Here is a 23372-nt window from a genome sequence, read left to right on the forward strand (position 1 = left end):
CGGTAGTCTCTGATAACACACAGAGTAAGAAAACGCTTAGACTAAAAGATAGACCACTCTCTTAAGGCTCATTATTCATCCTGCTGCACAGAGCATCTATTTTCTCTCAGCCATAGGTGCTGATCTTTTTGATTACCACCCTGTTTCTCCATTTTTCTGAGGTTCAGCTGGTGGAGCTGAAATCAGCATCCTCCAGACCCAACAGACAGCATCTCAAAGCTGCAGAGTATCAGCTTTCAAATAGCACAAGGCATTACATCTAAATTTAGCCACTCATGAGATTAGCTTCTTAATTTGTGCCAGACTTGCTGAGAGCGACAAGAAAAGAGAGGCAAGATGGCAGACAATTATATAATTTAATAACCAGCATCTTCCAACATCCTTAGCTAGAAAATACCAATATCATTTTCCCATTATAATAAAGGCTTTTAGTTATTAGGCCTAGAACACTGCTCAAAACAAGTTTGTTTGTTTGTTTTTCCATCCAGATAAATGTAATTATGTTGAAAAAGCAAGACACTCCATCCTCTGCCCCCCATATATACTTAGATATCTACAGACTTTCAAGCTTAAATGAATTTAAAATCAAGTCTGTAGCAAACATGGCCCAAGGAAAAGTGGTACTTCAAATATATCATCAGTATTGATGCCTATTTTCAGATTGATTTGTTTTTTGCATTATCAAACACCACTTCAGTAAAGAAAGCACATTCATCCCATTTCTTCCTTTGAAAACAGTGCGGTGACGTACCGTCAGCAGTTGGTATTTCAGCACACATAATAGACCTAGTGAAAAATAATCAAACAGAAACAAGTTAGTTTGACAGAAGGCACCAAGGATTAGATACAGACTCCATCCAAAGCAGCAAGACCTCAAAATTCTTAAGAATAGAGAAACCATGCCTGTCTTTCAAGTTTCAACAACTTTCACCAATTTCCATTCATAACATCCTTTAATAAAGCAGAAAGGCAAGCAATCATATACAAACTTTAGTAAAGGAAAATTATTTCCTGTTTATCTCGCAGAAGATAAAGGTCTAAGATTTGCTGCCACGTCTATTAACATCAAATATGTAGATTTGATTGTTCGCATTCAATGATACAGAGCAGGATGGACTCTCTGTGTCTATATAAGTCTTCAATAATAACAGGCAAAATCACTGGTCATCAGACACAATCAGACAGCTGCACTACTTCATGACTGACTGTTCACCACTTCACGTACAGAGATTTGCAGCAAATTGCTTTCTGTTGGTTTTTATTTTGTAAGAATAAAATAAATAATAAAATAAATAATTGACTTCCCACCCAAGTCAATTGGAATTTATTCTATCACTAATGCTTGATCTTCTTCTTCTTTCTTTTCTTTTCTTTTTTTTTTAAGGAAAATGATAACCTTTTAAAAGTATTGATGCTAACAAATGAACAGATTTTCTTCACAAGCTCATTCACATCTACCTGCACCACAACGCCACGCAGAGCTACATACATGCCTACCTATCCGTCTCCTTTCGTTCTGCTGACGTTATAGGTTGGGTTTTAAATCGCTCAGAAGTCTTTCTATTTTCACCAGGAGTGAAATAGCGCCTCGGCCTTCGCGGCCCTCTTTCACGGTCACCACCGGCAGACAAAGCGCTGCCTGACGTTGACATCTCAAACCGAGATTCGCTTTTAAACCACACGATAGAAAGTGCATAGAAAAGAAAATAGAAGAGAGAAGTAAAGCATAGATGTAAGCATCTCAACAGTTCACCAGAGATCACTCTGCATGCTCCTCCGGTAACATGCACGGACGGACACATTCCAGCTCCCCACACCACAACTCGCACTAGCAAGCAGAAGCACGGAAGCGGGACTCAAACCATCTCAGCCTCCATTACACACTGGTGAGAGCTAAGCTGTGTGCTGTAAGTGCCGAACACGACTGATGTTGAGTGTGTGTCATTTTGCCAAGGACGTGCAACTTTCACACGAAAATATGTCTGAAATGTCACCTACAGGTCCGTTTTCTTGTTGGCATGAGCAGTTTCCAGAAAGACATTACGGAGCTGGGCAACAGAGACCTTTGTGTCAACCATGCCAATCTCACCATTTGCTGCGTTTGCTTCCATGCTCTTACTATGAAAAGCTTCTAGCTTAGGAGGCACAGTATAGTCAGACATGGAGCGAGTCAGGACTTTATGCTTTGACACCTTCCAAACGGGGCCCTTTGCCTGGGCTGGCTTTGATACAGACCCGCTCTGTATGTACATGACAGCTTCGCTCCTCTCCATGTTCTCAGGTGTCTTCAGCTGCTGCTCAGGCGCCTGCTTCTTTTTGCATTCCTGCTCCTGCTGAACATCTGAGCCAACCTTCGGCTTGCTTGCAGATGAGGAGCTCCCCACACTGGTATCTGGTTCTTCTCCTCCAAAGAGGCCTTCGTGGCTCTTCCCTTGCTTGCGAATCTCAGATGGCAAAATTGGTCTTCTGCCTTTGGAAGCCTTCTCACCCTCTGGGGATTCTTCTTCGCCAGGCTTTGCTCCATAAGCCAGCGCCTCCTTCTTTTCACCCTCTGGTGCAGTGGCTGCTGCTGATTTCGTTAAGGGGCTGACACTGTCTGGAAGGAGGCGGCTGCCAATGAAGATGTTTTCTGGTTCTTCTGTTGCCATCAGCTGAGCCGTGTGTGCAACACCAGCAGGCTGAATATACCCATGTATTGGTTGGCGGACCGCACTGACGGGCTGATTGAGAACCCTATCAAAGGCAGACGTTTCTGTCTGAAGAGGCATGTAGTGGGCTGACACTGGCTGGGATTTTCTCTGAGATACACTGTCTGTGACAGGTTCAGGGCTTCCACGTGCACTTTCCTCTTTCACCAGTTTCTCTCTAACTTTTACTCTTTAAGAAAGAAAAAGGATTAAAGCTGTGAACAGCAATACCCAACAAAGGAAGGAATACAGACACCTACTGTGGGTATAGACAGCAGTATTGTATTAAAATAAAAAACAAATGGTATATATAAGGAAGCCACGTTATAATGCAACCCTTTCCTACCCTCCAAGTATTAGAAGTGATATTGCTTAAAAACATTCAGGAGATTCAAAGGTCCTTAAACATGCATGGCTCCTGAGAATGTAACTGAGCAAGCCCTGAAAATGGCCATCACGGTCCTATTAGGCCACCAATGTGGCCAAGAGACATAAGCAGTCTCAGATAGATGAAAAAGGTGATGGAAGCTCATCATATTATTAAAGTGCCTGGTTCAGCCTGAAATTGCAGATTCCATTGGCAGCGCTGTATTCAGAGTCTAAAAGGTCTCTAAACATTGGGCAGCTCATATCAAGAGGCTGTTGTGCAGTGCTAGAGGGGATGGAAACACATGCTGGTAATTCCACCTACACCTTCCAATGTTGTTAGACATTCATTTACTTCTCTGCACCATTTAAGACATTTAAAATGTTACAGGTAGCATCACCTCCTACAATAAACAAGAAAAATGCTATAAGTGCAAGCCTAAAAGCCCTAGGTGAACCTATGAGATGGCTGCCGCTGTTTAGATAGGGGATCAAAAGAAAAAAAGATACAAATCTGGGTTTGAAAGCAAGCAATCCAGCTCAAAGTATGTGCAATTCCAGGCTTGCCACCATTAGACTTTGGAATGTTTATGTTGCTAAAAAACAAAAAACAAAAAAACCCAAAACACTACTTAGAAAAAGGGAAAAAAAAAAAAGAGAGAATAATTCAGGATATCCAAAGTTATCCCAGACATTCACCTCTCTTGTGGTTATTTCTTTTTTCTCCAAGAACTGGTGCACTTGTTAGTGAAACTTCCAAGTTTACTCAAACACAAAGTTTATTCAGTCTGACAAAGTGATTCTTTAAACTGTAATGCACACATCAAGCATTTTCCAGAACATCCACAATGATGTTAGTACTGGGTTATAAGAATTATTCTAACTAGGAATGAGGTAAAGAGTCTTCCTGCAATGCTTTGCATGGTGGGCCAAAGGTACGTGTTACTGAATGGGAGGAAGCAGCTGCTTGTAGCTTTGATCAAGAGCTTGATGCATTTTTCAGTATTAAATTTTTACTTTTCTCGCACCATCACCTTTGGAATTCAAGGAATTAATTGTAAGGAAGTCTAACACAGATTGGATTGAGGTGGGAAAATCTGTTGGTATGTGGAGTGTAAAATGAGATAAAATAAGTAGTTATAACAAATAGAGGAAGCTGGTATGATAACAGTTGTGGAAGAAGTGAGGGGCATTTGTATTCCTTCAGCAGAATATCAATTGGTCACAAGTCACAGTAAAAGCAGATGCTTCAGAAAAGTTTCAACAGCTCTTTATCTGCAAGGAACAATACTTTCTAACTCACGGCTGTTAAGGGAAAATAAAGGGCAAATGTTAAACCATGACAGGGTAAAGGGGAAGAAGGGGAGTTTCACAGTCCACTTGTTAGCCACACAGCTCTGCGATACCTGGAGGGCCAGCTGATAAGAGATGGTGTGTCCCCTTCTGAATCTTTCTGAAGGAACCATTCAGGTTTTGCTTTCCCTGCACTACTACAGAAAACAGAACTTCAGGTAGTTTTGGAGAAGATCGCAATGCATGCTCCCCCTCAGCTCCCACTCTTCCCTCCCCCATCGTCATCTCAAAATCTTTTCCTTCTTTAAAAAAGATGTGATTACTTTGTTACTGAAAATGGTTAAGGAAAAGGAAAGTACAGCACATTCATAAAAATACAAGGTGACAACCTGTGAAACAGACTATCACATTTCCACAGATACTGCATTGCCTTCCGAGCATTGGTTTGTTTGCAAAGGTAAGTTTGCCAGGTGTACACTGTTCAGAATTTGAGAAGTGAAAGCCACTGTACAGTTTCATTTTTGCAACTGCAGGTTAGAAGGGTATATGTAAGGATACCACTACAGCTTGCTGAAATCATTCCTTTAGTGGTAAAAACCTGTCGCAGACTGCAGGTTCCGAAAGGAAAGTAATATGAGTTTAATGAAGTTAGAAATTCAGGTGGTACATTGTACTTCCTAAGAAACTCTCTGGGGCATCAGGAATCCCCCTCCCTCCCAATGCTCCAACACAGCAGCTTCAGCAGAGCAAACCCTGCGAGCTCTCAGAGCCACCAGGTGAGGTGTGCTGCGTCACTGCACGACTGGAAACAAAAAGCTCAAGGAGCAGGAAAAGCAACCCCTGACTTCCTTCTGCTTCTGTGTTGGAGTTAAAGGCATATACAGACAAAAAACCTTGCAAACTTACAAGCCCTACGGGGAACTGTGTTTGCAGACTTTCCCCCTGGCTTCCCCAAGCACTTGCCCACTTCAGTGCACAAAGATCAGCAAGAACAGATCACAAGGGGCTCTCTGGCCATGCAGGTGCTTAATCCCAGAGGGTTACAACACAGGCTGGTTTCCATGATGTTCAGCTGGGTCTGAAAGAACTCCTCACCTTACACTACAGTAATTTGGGATTAGAAATCCCACCAAGCTCCAGGTCTTCTGTTTCAATTTTTCTTATCTAGTCATTTAATAAGAACAGTCGGAAAAGGACAAATCAAAGATGGTTCTTAAGATAAATTTACTTGCAGTAAATACATTGGCAAATCTGAGAACTCACCGACAGCTGTCATCTCATCCAAATCTAGCTTAGAACAAAGCCGAACACCAACTGCTGAAATAGCTTTTGCATTCTTTTTCCAAATGCTTCTGAATTCCTAGAGGAACTGACCAAAGAGGAGGCATTCATGGGAGCTTTAACAGGAGCTGACCCAGTAGCTGCAACTGCTCTGAAGAAAGTAAACTTCCCTCTTGTCTCCTGATATGTACTTTGGCTCATTTTATAGTGGGCAGGGCACAAGCAACATTTATTTGTACTTGATCATTCATCCTTTTAAGAGGGCTGTCAGAAGAATGCAAGTCATATTTTGAATGTGGAGTTAATCAGCAACTTCAGCAGCAGAACACATACAGTGTCAAACAATACCTTCTCAGCACTTTGCTGTCTTCTCAATGATGGATTATAGGATTGCTCATTAATACACTTAAGACTAAAGGCACAGAGCTTCCATACTCACCCCAAACTAAGCTGAATTTATTTTCCAGTTTGAACTCAGCAAACTAAAATTTAACAAAATACAGTTTAACAACATATATGATGGGAAGCTGCTTTCAGACTGGCACTGATCTGGAAATTGGGATTTAGACATTTTATTTGAGCAAATCTCTGGAACTATTCCTACACCAGATTCCACATGAAAATGGATTTCAGTACTTTATTATCTGGAAACAGATAACAACCAAGTCTCAAAAAACAGGAAGATGTTACAGTTGGAGCCTGTCTCCAGTTATTACCAAACACAACTGATCCCATAAAGTTACACACGGCATTACATCTCAGAGTGACATACAACTTCTAACAAATGAAGAAGTATGTCTCCCTTAAAGACCGTTTCCTTAGTTATTTCTCTTCAGCCCAACTTCTGCAGGACCTTTTATCATAGGAATAGGTAATGGCTGAAGTGGCAGATTTAAAGTGAAGCAGCTGGAACGTATTGACTTGATATGCCTTCATCCTGATCAGCCTGAGTTTGTGGCTGGTTTATACACATACACTAGAAAAGCACACTTGTTAGCTCTGACTCCTTTAAGACAGATTATGGTAAACTAATTTCATGAGAACCAATCCTTGATCTTGAAAAAACAGAATTTAAAAATGGAAAGAGCTTCATAAGAAGGCCGGACTTGTCCACATCGAAAGCTCATCTTTGAACAAGCCCCCAAGGTCTTCAACAAGAGCTGCTTTGCCAGAACAACTGCAGCCCTCCCAGTGCTGCATGTAGCCTGCCTAATCTTGAGCAGGAAGAGAAGATTTTCCAGAAAGCATTCCACTGTCTCATTGGTTTCCCCTCACAGAAAAACAGACTGTGGTTGCTTTAAGAGAATAAAGTTCCTTTTACACTGGAGCTGACACATTCTTGGCTATGAAGTTTGATATGCTATTCTCTTTACTTTTCCAAGGTTGAAAACTTGATCCCTTCCTTCACCTTATAAAGCAAAGAAAATAACTTACAAAATTAAGGATGAACCTGCCAAATTACTTCCTTCCAATTGCTCAGTATCCTTTCCTATCAATAATTGGATTAGCCAAGAGATTTATCTCAAATTGACCATCTGCAGCAAAAGGATAATATTTTGTAGCATTTGAGTTGAGACTGCTTCTGAGATTTAGAGTTTGGAATAACCTAGCCAGCTCAAAGCTTCAATACAATTCTCTTCTCAATTCTATGGGTGACCTTACGATGATTGCTTTCCTTACTCTGGTAGCAGAAATGTAAGATTACAACAAGTCACAGTAACTTCCCAAGCATGCTGACTACCTTCTGATGGCTTCTTTTTTTTTTTTTTAATGACAATATTCCTTTAAAATCTAATGTGAATTGGAAGAGTCCAGTGATAGTCTGTATACTCACCTATCCATGCAGAAGCAGGTGAGCAGGATTAAAGGTCAAGTGAATAATGAAAGGAGATAAAAAAAAAAACATACTAAAGACTATCACTAGTGTTTCCTATTCAATAAAGTGAACCAAAAAAAGGAAAGTAAAACTACCTTCCAGCAGTTTTCAGGCAGTGTACAGAGGTGACACGATCAACCCAAAAGGTTGTTAACCCTTGACACTGAGGACTGATTCATCATTCAAACTTCAAGGTACAGTTATGCAAGTTAGTAAAAAAGGCTGTAACCATTTAACCACTTCTGTGTAAGAATCAAGTTTTGTGATTTTGATGGAAAGGATAAAGAAGTCCAGTCAAGGTACCTTGTTTCTGAACAAATTGCTTCCATGGTTACAATGGCCAAAGTTTTCAGCTTAAGCAACTCACCTGCTTAGAAACAGTCAGCAAGGCTCTAAGATGAGTATGTGTTTAGAGTGCAGTTCTCACTCTAATTTCTAACATCTTTAACTGCAGCATTCTAACGTAACTTCTACTTGAAGTTATTATTTTTCATAAATGCACTTATCTAGAAATTAAAGAATCAACCCTGGAGTAAATCATACTATTTAAATTCTTATTCACTTGTTGTTTTCAGCTACCATGATACCTTGATAGTCTGTTTTTAAATTACTTTGTGAAACTATGATGTGGAATTTGTGAAAAATACTTTTTTTTTTTAATTATTTTTTTTCCTGTTGAAAAATCTGATAATCCTTTCATACATTAAATTTGTCAAATCTGAAGTAATTCAGCATACCAAGAGGGGGGCTGTGTTCTCCCAGTTCATCACGGAATTTTTACTCCCTCTCTGCCCCTTTATACATACCCTGATACTATCTGAGCTATCAGCTATCACAGTTCAAAAGGGGTTTTACATTTTCACAGCAGGAATACAAATCAACTATCCTCTCAGCTAACCCAACACACTTTTCAGCTTTTAACTCTGAGGCCTATTTTATCTTGGCAGAAGCTGTCATGAAGCTATTCAAATCTTCACTGATAAACAATTCATATTTGCTTGGAAACTGCATCCAAACAATTAGAGGATATGGAGAGAAAAAGTTAAAGGCTTGCTTTAACAGGTAATAATAAAAAAGCAGATTTAAAATCATATGTACTCCTGTTTCTTGTTTGCATAAATAAAGATACTTAAGAAAACATCAGTTACTCCACTCCCCCAGGAGGAGCATAAATTCTGTAAGTATAAAGGTAAACCAAGCACATATCTAACCACAGAAATACAGATATCCACATTGTTCTATCACAAACACATCACAATTGAAGAAACCCAACCAATCCAGTCTGGAAGTGGATTGGTAAGGGGGCTGGGGGATACAGCATACATATCTCCTAAGAAGACAAGCTGGGCGAGCTGAGGTTGTTCAGCCTAGAGAAGATCGGATTTTGACAAGACCTTATAGCTGCCTTCCAGTAACTAAAGGGAGCCTACAGAAAAGCTATAAGAGGGAGGGATTTGGATTAGACATTAGGAAGAAATTCTTTACGCAGAGGGTGATGAAGCACTGAAACACTTTGCCCAGAAAAGCTGTGAATACCTCATCTGTGGAGGTGTTCAAGGCCAGTCTGGATGGGGCTGTGGGCAAACTGATCTGGTGGGTGAATAAGTTAAACAAACAAACTGCATGAACAAACAAAAAATCCTTGTTACCTTTGTCTGATGTTACTGTGCAAGGGCTGATCATTCTGCAAATGGATTGGTGAGGCTGCCCGCTTTGGTGAAGAAAGAGACTCTCGGGGGCTTTGCTTTGGTGATATTGGCACTTCATTACAGGAGGAAGACTCTCGTCCAGAAAGTGTTAGTGAGACAGAACTATCCAATGTTGCTGAAGGGTCAGAAGCCTGTCTAATGGCACTGTCATCATCTGCTCTTTTATCACTCTTTTCATTTGAAAGCTCTTCTTTAGCTGGAATACCATCTTTTTCACGGCTAGAGTACTCCCTGGACTCAGAAAGCACACTCTTTGACTCCTTCACCTCAGTCCTGGACAAATACAAGGAGCCAGAGTCCTTGTTTTCATCATCATGCCTTTCACTTCTCAATGCCTTTCTTTCCACACTGTCAGGATCTTTTCTTGCCCGGGAATATCTGGATGAGTAGTCAGAATCCAAATCAGAATCAAGAGATAATCCATACTTTTCTGCCAGTTGGCGCCGTCTCTCTGCCTTGTACCTAGCTATTCTTTCTGCTTTAGACTCTAGTTCATGGGTATCCATGTTTCCTGTACTGTACAAAGACTCTGTATTTCCTCCTGTGGTTTCTGTGCGGTATCTGGATGATCTGGGTTGTTTCTCTACAGAAGAATCTGAAGCTTCCTCCTCTTCATTTGATCTTCCTGTCAAAAGTACAACACATATGGACAAATCCATCCAAAACTCCACCAAGTACCCTAGCTCACTTACTCTGAATGGTGGGTAAATGCTTTCCATCTTCTTACAAATCAAAATGTACTAGTGAGTGCATAGACATACTACAGTTTTGCACTACGGTCTTCAAAGGCACATAAAAATCATTAAGAAGCTTACATTTATCATAACCCTCTAAGAGTTTCGTATCAAATTATTATTATATCAAAAACAGATTAAAAAAAAAATCCTGATCACCGCTGTTCTACAAAACTCTTCTTCTGTTACTGAGCATATGATGGGGTAGAAAATAGGAAGTGATTCAGCAATGGAATATACTACTTACCTAAGTGATGACTGTATGGATCAGTTGCACGCATATACCTTGGTGTGTCTTCTTCTAGTAAACGGTGTGTGACTGACCCTGGGCAGTTCTGTAGAAGCATAGGTTGCGTATCATTTTCAATTCCCTCTAAGCGTCTAGCTATTCTCTCCTTTCTGAAAAAGATGCAAAATATCTGAAGTCAAGTATCCTTGAAGATTTGAAGGGAGAGTTTCTAAGAGGAGGTAACAAAACAAGCTGTATGTTTTGTTTTACAGGCCAAAGACTTTTTCTTTTTTACCTTTTCATTTCCAAAAACTCTTGGTTGTTTGGTTCAAACAGTTTTCTTAATTCTGAAACTGAGACAACAAAAGATTATACAGTTTATAAGCTACTAAGTTTCAGAAACTCAAAGAAACTTTCTAAAATGCTTCAGAATAAGAAGGAACAATCAAAATGTTAAGAGATTTCACATTGTTTTTGTCTGGAAACAAGAGTTTACCTTTTGTTTTCATAGTTTACTAGCTTGCTCTGTCAAAAGTGCATTAGGCCAACAGATGTAAACACCAAGGAGTTCTCCAAGTACTTCCAAGCTATGCTAGATTTAAGATCCAGTGTAAACTGGGCAAGTTATATTTTCATTAGCTTACGTGCTATATTAACTGCTTTAATACCAGGCTGTACAGAGCTACTATTTACACCATCTACAAAGGTTGGTGACTGTGGTTAAAGAGAAAAAGTGCCCTTTATTCCTTAGTTCCCACTGCTGCAAGTGGCTCAAGCGTGGAGATAACCTGTACAAAACACCACATACTCTCGCAGTATTCCTGCATGGTTAATCACTTCACTAGTTCTCCCTCGTACTTCTAACTGGTCACATTCTCCTTCTCTTGCCCTAAGCAGTTTGGTGGTGTTATGTGCTAGCAGACAGCTGTCACAGACCGCAAAATAGTAGAGAACCAACAAGAGGCATGATAGATGAAGTAATCCCTATATATATATGTATGTGCACAGTTATCAGCGGTGTTTGCAAACCACACTGGAGCAGTGAGTGCTACATAATCAAGTGTGGTGTCATTTCTTACCACCAAGAAGAGAAGCCTTTTGGGCTGTCAATGGACCCAGTGGATTGGAGGGACTGTGGATGTCATAAATCCCCAAACTGTCATTGCCTTGGCTAAGACATAGTGCTAAAAGCTTTGTGCATCTATTCTGAAATAATGTATCTCTAGCCTTATGATCCTGTTCACACAGGAATCAAAAGCTGAAGCAAACTAAAATATGCAGCCTGTTAAATCAGTCCAAGATTGCCATCAGAAACACCTGATGACTCAGAAGAATCTAGAAGACACTGTTCCACACCACTGTAGAAGTGACTCCACCAGCTTTATTCCCTATTGGACTTCACAGATCTAGATATTTGTAAGTTAAATATTGTTGAAACACCACCCTTTTAAAGGTCAGGTGCACTTTCTCTGCCTTTCCTTCTTAACTATTAGAATTCATGAGCAAATCTAAGTCAGTGTTTCAGCTGACGCATACCCCAGATGGTTTCTGTAGTCACTATCAGTGCTTGCATATCACATCACAGCTAGGAAAAGATATTGGCTGTCATATCACGTTTACATGATGAAAGCCACCAGGACTCCAGGTAAAAGGCCTTTGACCAGTAAGACTGAATACATTCTCATTCTACTACTCAGAGAGGTAAATGAGGTATTCATAAAGTGTACGAGGCTGAAGACGGATACCTACAGGAATACAATACATAGGGGAAAAAAAATCATCTTGGGCACTCTCTGAAAAAGCCCTAGTCTACATTTTTACAGAACACAGACTCAAACCATCAACTTCAATTTTTTAAGGCAGGTTACATCAAACCGCTTGCCATCACACTATAAAAATCTAAGATGTTCCACCCTACCTAACAGGGCTAACCCCCTCCCACACCTTGCTTAAGCCTCTGCAGCAAAACAGGGTGAAGCCTTCATTGTTGACCAAGTTGACCACACATGAAGATAGTCTCTGAGAGCCAGCAAGCTTCAGGCAGAGATCTCTACAGACAGATGAGAACTGTATGTGGCCAATGGAAATTCTGATCCCAAACCAAGATTAAGGGAAGATGAGTTCTTACACTGTGTTTTCATAGTTTCTTTTTTCCTCTCAATTCATGAGCAATTCCCACACTGCTGTACCCACTCAGTACCATTCAGTGAACTGTATTAAAAACCTTATCCATGTGAAACAAGCCGTTGCACGTTGACACCAAAGGAAACGATTTCTCAAATACTTCGCTTTCCACCTCTACCAAATCTACTTCTATTTAAGTTTGGTCCTCTGGATATTAGGGTTTTTCTCTTGCACCTGTTGACTATACGTATAAGAAATGGTCAAAACAAAAGCCGTAATTGTTCTGCTACTTCAGACAGGTAGAAGGTCTCCATCACTCACAGTTAATAAAACCACATTCCATTCAAACTCTGATCGTTTTTCTTCCCTAGTCACCAATTTATTCAGCCCTTTAAAACATCAGAAAACAGGTCTTTTAGAGAGTTTTTGTCAGGCTCTGAAGCATAGCTTCATATATTAAAGTCTTTCCTTCCCCCCCTTCCCCTCCTCAAACAAGGAAATTTGACTGTAAGTCATTCTCCTACAAGAAATTTGGAACATCCAAAGAACTCCCAGCAGCATTAGCTCAACACCCTCCCAGTGTGTTAGCTGAAGTTCCAGAGATTCTACTACCACTCTGCAGTCCTAAAAAGAGCATTGGACTCACAAAGCATCGCTCCAACACCTTCCTAAACAACATGGGACAAAAATAGCATGAGACTACTCTACACTGCCTTATACTTTTTCCACACTTGAGATTCCAGACAGCTATTTCGGCTAGGTTGACCAATATCTGCAGAGTTCTTTGGTGAAAATAGTTTCAGTAATACTCTTCTTCAGCAATAGTCTATAAGATAGGAAAAATAAAAATAAAACTAACACAAGTTCCACAATAAAATAGAAACAAAAAGAAAAAAAAAGAAGAAAAAAATGCAGGAAGTTTTCTATTACTGCAGTGATTTTTTTGCTAACTAAAATACAGCACTTAAAATTATGAAAGTTAGTTGGAAAAATTTCTGTCCCAAGGACCTTGGCTGGCCTTTGCACGCTTAGGTGATCACGTTTCTCTTTTTTGGTTTGCAGTTTGGATATGCTGGTGTCAGTTTCCCATCTGTTCATGAATGTTTTTCCACAGAACCATCAGAAACGACATCACCTCAATGACATCCATGACAAAGTTAAAGAATAATAACACCTCTTCCTAAAAGGTAGCACAAAGATCCGATTCAGCAAACAAGATTCTGATTCAGCTCATGAGAAAAGACTAACAATCATTTCACAGTAAAAGCTCCTTATCTAAGTTAGTTCATGTTAACAGTTCATAAGCACTGTTAGTATAGTTCAGAAAAAGAACAGCAACAGTTCAGGAACTGTCCTGTGCTTCAGGCTTTATTTCAGGATGTTGAGCAAGATGCTATGGTAAGATATCCTCTAAGGTAGACTGTCAAAGAGGCATCTCAATTTTGGTAACTGCAGACCTTCTGAGCAGAATTTACCTTGTAAGACCAGATATCTAGCAAAAGTGGTACTGTTCCATTTCTCATCCCAGAGTAGTAATTTTAAAAAGGATATTTGGAGTTCACATTATAAGAATTTTAAGAATCAAGTAAACAAAAAAACCCAGCACTTCAAATTTTTCCTTCCTGCTCCTCCTCCCACCTGGAAAAACGATGCTCTGCAAATCAGGCTGAAGGAGCATTTACCTCCTGTTCATGCTAGCAAGGGCACACTAATATACTTAATACTTAATCATAAGCAACAATGTGTGAGACTTCAACTAGACTCTTTGATAGTTCTGTCCCTATCTGTTGAAAATTAAGTACGTTCCTCCCATTTTGCAACACATGCAAATGTGGACCAAAGATAACCCCTAGATAGGGAAAATAGCCTCAAGGAATGCAGCCCTCAGAAGGTAAGAATCAGCTCCAGTACACACCAAATCTGGCGTCTTTATTACAAAAATCAATTCTTCAGACAAAAGGAGGCATCTTGGAACAGAAACTAGTTCACTGAGAAGTAACTTGCAGAGGTTTCCCAAGTGAAGGCTCTCACAATTAACTTACTGCCCATTTTGGCCAGCATGCCTGCAAAGCTAAGAATCTGGAGTATTGAGGGACTATTTATTCGTACTGGCTGGTACTCTTTAGTAGTCTGCACTGTATAAGTGCATATTATTTTATTCTATCAATGTGCCAATGAAATCTCTTTCTAAACATTTGCACTACAAGAGCAAGCACATCACTTAAATACTATGTTGGAAGAAGTAAGCTGCAGTAAATTACATCAGAGAGAAAGCCAGTTAGTTCCATTTTCCTGGAATAAGTGCATCTAGCCTTGTAGACTTTTGTCTGAAAATGGTAAATGCCATCAGTTTTGAGAGAATACAAACACAATTTTAATCAAAGCTCTGAGATCTACAACATGCCTGAAACAAAGGGAACATCTTTACGCCAATTACATAGAGCTTTTCATTCAAATGTAATCTTTTAACCTAGTTCCAAAAAGACCGTGACTTCCTCTAATAAACACAGGTGAATTTCAGTCCTCTATCTCAGCTGTGTTAAAAGAAAGATGGCACCGATGTCTTCTTCTTAAGTTATTCAAGGTAAGATGACAAATTTAAAAACAAGAAGTATCCCCCCGTGCACAAAAAACAGCTGCTAGGTTTCTTTGAACACTTCTCTCCTTAAAATACTATGGAGAGACAGGATACTAGAATCGTTTTTCTTACTTGAAAAAGACATTAAGTCAGAGCCTCTGATTCTTGAATAATTTGTCTGCAGTGAGATTTACTATCTACTGTAAAAAAATTTCTTGTATGAGTCAAGTCACAGAACTAGCCACAGCCTACCTGCTGAATTGCTTAACAGTGTTAGTGCTAAGTGTTGGGAATACTGCTGCTCTGCTTTGCTACAGAATGGTATCATCCACTGCAAATTATACCTTATGGAGTACAGGTCCCTTAGCGTGCAAGATCAAAGTTCTGTGTGTAGTGAGTCATTCACATAAACATGGTTATTCTATCAACTACTGAGAGTGACTGGAAAGAGCTATACCTACAAGCCAAGTTAATACCTTTCAATTCAGTACTCATCTAATTGTACAGAGAAACATTTCAGAAGTTTTGAATTTCAGCTACTTTTCAAACTATTCAAAACGAGGTAAACGAAACTGAGCTTTATGAAGAAGGGACATAATGTCTTGTAAAAGAGCATCATGATTCATCCCATTTCATCCCATTTTCATACTTCGTGGGGAAAAGAAAACTCATTTGCAAAACAGCTGTGCCTAAGTGAACTTAACTGTGCTGTGCACTTGCGTAGACTATATTTCATACTCTATGACCGTTTGTGTTCATAATACATCTCCCTTACCTACCTTTTGGAAGTACTGCTAAGAGGTTTGCATCAATATCCTTCGTGCTGTTTGCAAGTTCTTCTTTATCTTCAAATGAGAACTCCTTCTGAAAACTGAAAGCAACATCTGGCTTACAGAACTGTGACTGTTTTTGCTACAAATCAAATACAGTCAAGATGTAACCAATTTCTGCAAGATAGTCCAACAGAGACACCAAAGAAAATACTTTCCATAAGAACAAAACTAGAAATAACCCCAAGAAACTCACAAAGCCAAACCTAACATCATTTGAAACTTATTTGGAACTGACTATGACACATTTTTGCATTAAATTGCTTACCGGAGACTGCCTTCAAAACTAGTAATTGCATTTGAAATCTATATCGAATGACTCGCCACAAATACTAAAACATACTTCATTAAAATGCTGTACTGACTATACTCTCCACCCAGAAGCCTTCTGCACGACCACCTCGTTGTTGCTCCTGCTTTGATTTCTGGATAATACACAGTTCATAATACATTTAATAGTGACAGGTCATTCAGTCCTATACTTTGTCACTTCATAACAGATAACAGCAAAAACGCTGAATTAGATGAGAAAGAATCTGTTAAATATGTTCATTAAACATACAAATTTTGACTCTGAAATGGAAGTGTCATAATTGTCTACAGTGACTTTTTCAGAAAAAGTGTTTCTCTTTGTGGGATCTACTCTATTAAAAATGGATGGAAACCTGTTGTATTACAATCATAGAATCATAGAATTGCTGAGGTTGGAAAAGACCCTAAACATCATCAAGTCCAACCACAACCCAATCATACTATCCTAACTAACAACCCTCTGCTAAATCATGTCCCTGAGCACCACATCCAAACGGCTTTTAAACACATCCAGAGATGGTGACTCAACCACCTCCCTGGGGAGCCTATTCCAGAGCTTAACCACCCTTTCTGTAAAGATGTTCTTCCTGATAGCCAACCTAAACTTCCCCTGGCGCAACGTGAGGCCATTTCCCCTCGTCCTGTCACCTGTCAGCAGTGAGAAGAGACCAACCCTGCTCTCACTGTAAGCGCCTTCCAGGTATTTGAAGAGAGCAATAAGGTCTCCCCTCATCCTCCTCTTCTCCAGACTAAACAGCCCCAGCTCCTTCAGTTGCTCCTCGTAGAGCATATTCTACAAGGCCTTCACAAGTCTCGTTGCTAATCTATCCCAAACAGGCATAAAGAAACTTATACTAGTCTTAAGATCTTTAGTAAATTATGTAGGCAGGTGTAACAGATGCAAATCCCCACAGTGATCTTGGGCTCTTCATTTTGCCATGAAATTGATGTGCTGTACAAGTTGCTGTCATTCTGATAAAACAAATTACACAGCCTTGCCACTGGAAAATCTTTTCTTCGGTCAGTTTTTAAATGGCTTTTTGAAGAGCTAAATATCCTTTCATCATGGGTAGTTGGCAAGGAAAAAAAAAAGAAATTGTCCTTTTTTCTCCATTTTTTTTTTTTGTTCTAATTAATCCAGATGAACATTTGTCATTGAAAACACTGAAATACAATGACTAAATAATATTTTACATGAACTGCAAGAAACGTTTGCTTCTTAATCATTTACAAATAATTTTCCTTTGTATGAAGACACTGTGGGGAAAATTGAACTCTTGAAATGACTATAAGGAACTGGCTGTGTCACATCCAGGCACCATGCCACCTGCTGCAAACTGCCTTCAACAACTGCTCTTAAAGTAATTGTTCAAGGTGCTGCCAAGAGCAGGAATGCTAGCCACTACAGAAAAGCAAATAGAAGAGCAGTAAGCTGCTTGTTACAGAAAACTGTGCATCCTTACAGGGTGAAAACACTTAAAACAGAACTAAAAAAACCAATTCCATAGTGGCCACAATCAAATGGGTGCGTATGTCATCTGAGACTGGGCAGGGACTCAGCCAACTAATAGCACGCTTCCAAGTGCTTAACCCCATACTGCAAGCACTCATGGCTTTTATTAGCTTCATGATACACTATTTTCTTGTAGACAGCTTCTGGAGAAACCCCAAGGTTGAGGGACTCAGTTCCAATTTGAAAGCAATTTCTACTCCTTTTGGCTGAGGCTGGAAACTGCAAGTAAATAAAAACCAAAATCAATTTTGCCAAAACACTGTGATTACTTAAGATTTGTCTCAAAGTGCTGAGGGACCCAACTCATGACTTTTGAATATCTGGGGTTTGTTTGACAGCATCTCCAATAGCTTCTGTAATGCTTGTGTCAGTGCAGTATCCTATGTTTCCATTAACCTAGGGCTCTCAGCATTCACTCATGCAGCAAAGTCCTTGTTTAAATTAACTGCATGCTAACATCCACCTCTGTCCCTGAGTCACATATCAATTTCCAAGGGAAAATCCATATAGAATCATGACCAGTACTAGCACATTGAGTGTAAAAAGAATGGCGTTATTGGATGGCTTGTGGATTTTCAACAAACTTTCAAGTACTGTAAACTAGTTCAGTTTCCCTTTGCCCCTTCATCCAAACTGTTTCAAAGACTCTGAAGCTAGAGATCCTTTAATTGTAATTATTAATTGTAGCCTAAACGTCTAATGCTGGGTTTACATGCATTTGTTCTCTTGCCAGCATAGTTAATGTTACTCCTTTACAGAAGTTTCCACGTTTACTCAGTTTTTTCAGTACAGTCTCTTCCAATTTCACTGACCATCATTAAAAAATATTCTCTACCTGTTTCAGTTTTAAGTCATCTTTTTTGTATAATGGTGACCAGAACTGGAACATTTTGACTCTAGGCCCAGCACTGCTAAAGTTCTGTAAAAACAGGACTTTTAATGGAGAAAGCATGATTACGTGACCAGCTGGATGAATGATGTGCCCTACAATGTTTGTCTTTTTAGAACTACACTACATTAATTGCTCAATCCCACAAGAGAAACTAATATGCCAAGGCTTTGATTTCATCGGTTGCAAGAGACAGAAAAATTTATTAGCCCCCAGCGTACAACTGTGCACTTAGTATTATTACAGTGTGCCCCTTTTTTCATTCCTTTTCAAGGTCACCCAGTTCCTCCCGCACGTGAACTCCTTCCTCCTCTGTACTGAGGGTGGCTTCCAGCTTCTGCTCACTGGTAGATTTCATTAAAATTCTTGTAATAATCACAAACTTCTTAAGCTTCACCTTGATGGGCTACATGACATCATAGGCTACCCACTTCTCATGTCCCTTCACAGTTTCCCCCGTGCCCTCATTTACCCTTTCCCTGGAGACACGCTGTCAACATCTATTTATTTACTTTAATCATTAACTGTTTTCATCTAGTGACTACATTATCCACAGAGAATTTTTGCTTCTCCTCTTTGCAGGCAGTTTTGTGGCATGCCCTCTCACACTGCTGCAGGTAGCATTGCTTGTTTTAAATATTTACACATTAGAAACAAACAGTTTTCAACCAATGTATCAATTATATTGCTTTTACTTGATCAGAGAATTCAGAGACAGAGTACTGTTCTGAAGATGATGGTCTGTCCAAATGATTGGGTATTTATAGGTACATATATAAAAATTGTTCTAAAAATGAACGTAGACATATTTAGGACATGTCACAGTATTCACTAAGAACATTCATTAGGAACCTAAATTGAGTCAGAATGATGTTAAAGCAATTCCAAGTAGTTTTAAAAGTAACAATTTTTGGAAACTATTCATAAGGGTTTAAAAAATATACTCATAAGCAATTCCACATCAAGACTTCCCTTTTTCCCCTCAAGGGAATCTGTCTAGATGTTGCCCTGTTTTATTAGCTTATCCACCAAAGGAGCAGCTGCATCATCAATTCAGTTGCTCATGTAGGGTCAGACAGCCCAATTTAGATTGCCAGGTATATTGTGCTTTCAAACTCATCCCCTGCCCTTATTCCTTTTCTGTTAAATTTGGGTATCACATAATCACAGAGTTGAAGGAGTTGGAAGGAACCTCCAGAAATCAAGCCCAGCCCCCCTCAAAGTAGGCTCCCTACAGCAGGCTGCACAGGTAGGTGTCCAGGTGGGTCCTGAATATCTCCAGAGGAGACTCCATAACCTCCCTGGGCAGCCTGTTCCAGTGCTCTGTTACCCTTACTGTGAAGAAGTTCCTTGGCATATTGGTGCAGAACTTCCTATGCTCCAGTTTATGGCCATTTCCTTTTGTCCCTTCCCCACAGACCACTGAAAAGAGGTTGGCCGTAAAAGGTTGTACCAAAAGGGTAACTCCTCCTCATTTGTTTGCCTGGAATATAGCCTGTTTTTACGGTTCATGAAACAGAATCAACATGGCGAGGTCCCACAAGTTCACTTCATGTAGGATTTACATGTGGTTTGGCCTCAGGTTGCCAAGAAACTCATGCTATACAATTTTCAGGAATTCATACGATTCCTTCACAACCTCAGTTTTTCTTCAAAAACAATGTAGAATTGGCATTAGTAGAGCATCTGACAATCTCAGTAGGTACACTGCTCTTGCAGGTTCCAAAGTGCAGCCTCCTTCTATACATCAGGGATTCCAATTTGAAAACTTCATCTGCTGCAGTAGCAGCATATGGTTTCTAAATAGCTGCCCCACTAACCTAGTTACATGCCCAAAAGCAAGCAGAAGTTTGATCCAAATGCCACCAGTAACACTGCTCTGGCATCTGTATTAAAACTACAGGACATAATGAGATTTTTGATTGAAAGACATACATGAAAATTCACTTGTATACCTGCCAGACATGGACTTGGCATTCATTATTCTTCTCTTTCCCTACTTCCACAATTTCTCTGGATTCCTAAATAAATGATCTGTTCCATGGTTGTACCTTTCTCCAGTAGCCTTATCCCAGATTTCCCCTACCTGCACTCCCTAAGACTATGCATCTCCTACACCTGCTCCCTGTTTCTCTACAATACAGCAGGTAACCAGAAATGCTCAAGAAGTGTGTACTGATGGGAGGGGGTTCCACAGATCAAGTGGGGAAGGGAACAGGGAGGGAATGTGATCCGCCACGTCTGTACTGTGTCTGCACCTTTCAGGAAATTGGGACTTTGAGCAACCTGGTCTAAAGGGAGGTATCCCTGTGTACAGCAAGGGGCTTGGAACCCTCAACCAACTCAAACCATTCTATGATTCTATGATTCATTGCAGCTGCATGAGATGCAGTGCGGAGTGGGACTCTTTCCTCAGTAGTACCAGTTGTAAATTTACACAGTTATTTAGGAGACAGTTTTCAATAACTGCTCAGACCAAAGCTTGGTCCTGTGAGAGGACCGAGAATCATTTTTCCCAGCAAAACAACAAATGGAGATTCATGCCATGACTGAAGTAACAATCGTGCAATGAATCAACTTCACCGGGCAAGAAGATAGACTTGGCCTTACCTTAACGCTCTCTTCCTGTGGAGCAGTCGTGAAGGTTTAAATCTAACTGAGTTTCCTTTGTCAAAATCTGTGAAATTAAAAAAAAAAAAAAAAAAAAGAGAGAGAGAGAAAAAAACATTAAAAATACATGCTTTAATAAATAGGGAACTTTTATGAAACCACTTTGTAACTTCCAGCCATAGTCCTTTTCCACTGGAAAAAACTGTACAGAGGCCTTTCTTTTAGTCAAAGGGACATAGGCTGCCATGCCCAAGGTGGTGATAAACCAAAGCCTTGCAAAAGTAAGTACAGACAGAAAAACATATGGCAGTTCCATAAAGTATGGAAGCTTTTGATATTCTAATCCCAGTATTCAGTGTAGCACTGCAGCCTGGGGGTGTCATTTAAACTGCTTGACTTGGTTTCCCTGCTTACAAAATGCTCAGTAGATATGTTTATAAAGCACTTTGATAATGAAAAATGCAGCAATAGCTTTTATGGCTGCAGCCAGGCAATACTCTAAAAACTGCATAATCACTGCAGAAATCAGAGATACCCAGCTGAGGGTTTGTTGTAGCAACATTATTACACCATCCACGACAAAAGAATTTCTGAAGGTTGACCACTGTTTGGAAACTCCTATTTTTTTCTGAGTAACCTCAGGATTTGTACTGCATTCTACTCTGATAATAAATATGTTTACATGAGAGCAAAATGACATGAGACGCAGCCTTAAATTCAAGAAGTACATATTACAAAGCCACTGCTTTCCAAACCTCTCTCTGAACCACAGCAAGCAACAGGCAATCTCCCCTCTCTCCCCACAGATGTAACTTCCTCATTTCTGCACTGAAGAACATCGCTGTAGGTCTATAAATGCTGACTGGTAGCAGGGGGGGGGCAGTGCACCAAACATCAGCTGCCTCCATTCAGCAGTGAGGATGCTGAGGATGCTATTAGGAGACCTTACAGAACGGAGAGGCGGGAAGCAGGGCAGCCTGGTCTGTTACTGCTGCTGAAGAAAACATGAAGCTACTAAAAGTGTACTCCCAATGAGAAAACGACTTCAAATCTCCATTTGCAGTAAGTCAACTACCCCAAGACTCAAAATGAATACACCATTTTTCACCTTACTCTTCAGACAAAAGCTTCAAAAGAATCCAAAAGCAGCAACAGCCCTTTAAACTGTAATGCAGAACTCAGATTTAACTACTTCAAGGAAGAGCTAACCAGCCAGGGTATTTTGTTATATGTTGTTGTAGTGTTTTAAAAAAATAAACTGTTTTGCAAGCAAAAGTACTCTTGTATTTTAAAACCTAGGTATGATGATTACTATTTTCGCAGAAAGGCTTTTAAGAGAGCTTATTATAGCTGACAACATCAGTCTGCATTTAGAAAATGCACATCTGCTCAATGGCTCTCAAAACTTCTTGTCCTTCCTCTGCTCCTCCATGTCTTTCCCTCAGTCACCTTTCCAGGTCCATGGGTTTAAAAACAGTAATACATATATAAAGTGTTATTTTAAGAGGCTTAAAATGTGCAAAAGGGCATCTTTTGGCATTTGCTGCAAGTCACTGTAAATTTCAAGCAGTTGTGCTACCAGCATTCTTCAGTGTTAAGAAGCAACTTCTTCCTGTTTTTCTTAACATTCGCTTCTCCCCAAGTAAATGGAGAATAAAGCACAGAGATTACACAGAATCAGCTTGCCAGACCAAGCAAACTATTTTAGGGAACAACAGTGTTAATGGTATATAAATCACTGCATTTTACACTAGAATATTAGAAAGAAAATAATACTGCACACTGTAAGGATCTCTAAAAAGGCCAGATTTACATCACTGTGAGAACTGTATGCCACAGCTTAACAAGCCCAGCTCAGTATCAGTTCAGTTAATCAGAACCAGGCATATCTTAAATACACAGCCATTCCAACAGGATAAGCACCCATCCCATAGTTTCTGGCACCAAACAGCTGTACGCCACGAAGCCCTCAAGCAGACCACAGAGAAATGCTCCCTTCTCCTGGCCAAAACTAAAGAGGGGATGTGAGAGGGGAAGGAGGCAGCTTTCACTGCTGCAGTGGGAGAGGAGCTGCTCAGATGGACTCACAAGCTTTTCTGACTTGCTCCCCACTGAACATACATAGTAATATCCATACATACCATATTTATAGTGCCTCAAAAACCTATTGAAACTCTGCTGTAATTTGTAGGGCAAGCTCCTCTCTTCCCCCACAGAAATAAACGGAGAACTACGTGCTGTTATACAGTTCTGATATTTTATGAATTTCCTCCTGTTCAAATTAAACCCCATGTGGGAGGATTAAAGTCCAATCAAACTTACTGCCTGTAAGATGGAAGCT

General features: G+C 39.9%; 1 protein-coding gene across 34 annotated transcripts in view; it reads right to left on the reverse strand.

The window, feature by feature from the left end:
• Positions 1-23372, reverse strand: part of SVIL (supervillin) — a 134132-nt gene that overhangs the window by 48388 nt on the left and 62372 nt on the right. For 18 of the 34 annotated variants that reach the window (XM_040694025.2, XM_046932038.1, XM_040694017.2 and 15 more), the window contains 9 exons: positions 21032-21098; positions 15657-15748; positions 10471-10528; positions 10194-10345; positions 9153-9837; positions 4460-4543; positions 1999-2877; positions 1498-1668; positions 752-786 (listed from right to left, as the gene is read on the reverse strand). In XM_040694025.2, the coding sequence (XP_040549959.1) occupies positions 752-786; positions 1498-1668; positions 1999-2877; positions 4460-4543; positions 9153-9837; positions 10194-10345; positions 10471-10478 (2014 nt within the window). In that variant the 5' untranslated portion in view covers positions 10479-10528; positions 15657-15748; positions 21032-21098. The remainder of the gene's footprint in view (positions 1-751; positions 787-1497; positions 1669-1998; positions 2878-4459; positions 4544-9152; positions 9838-10193; positions 10346-10470; positions 10529-15656; positions 15749-21031; positions 21099-23372) is intronic. The other 16 variants (XM_025148355.3, XM_040694070.2, XM_025148357.3 and 13 more) reach the window with 5 other exon arrangements.

Source organism: Gallus gallus, chromosome 2 (genome assembly GCF_016699485.2).
Source record: "Gallus gallus isolate bGalGal1 chromosome 2, bGalGal1.mat.broiler.GRCg7b, whole genome shotgun sequence".
NCBI classification, from domain to species: domain Eukaryota; kingdom Metazoa; phylum Chordata; class Aves; order Galliformes; family Phasianidae; genus Gallus; species Gallus gallus.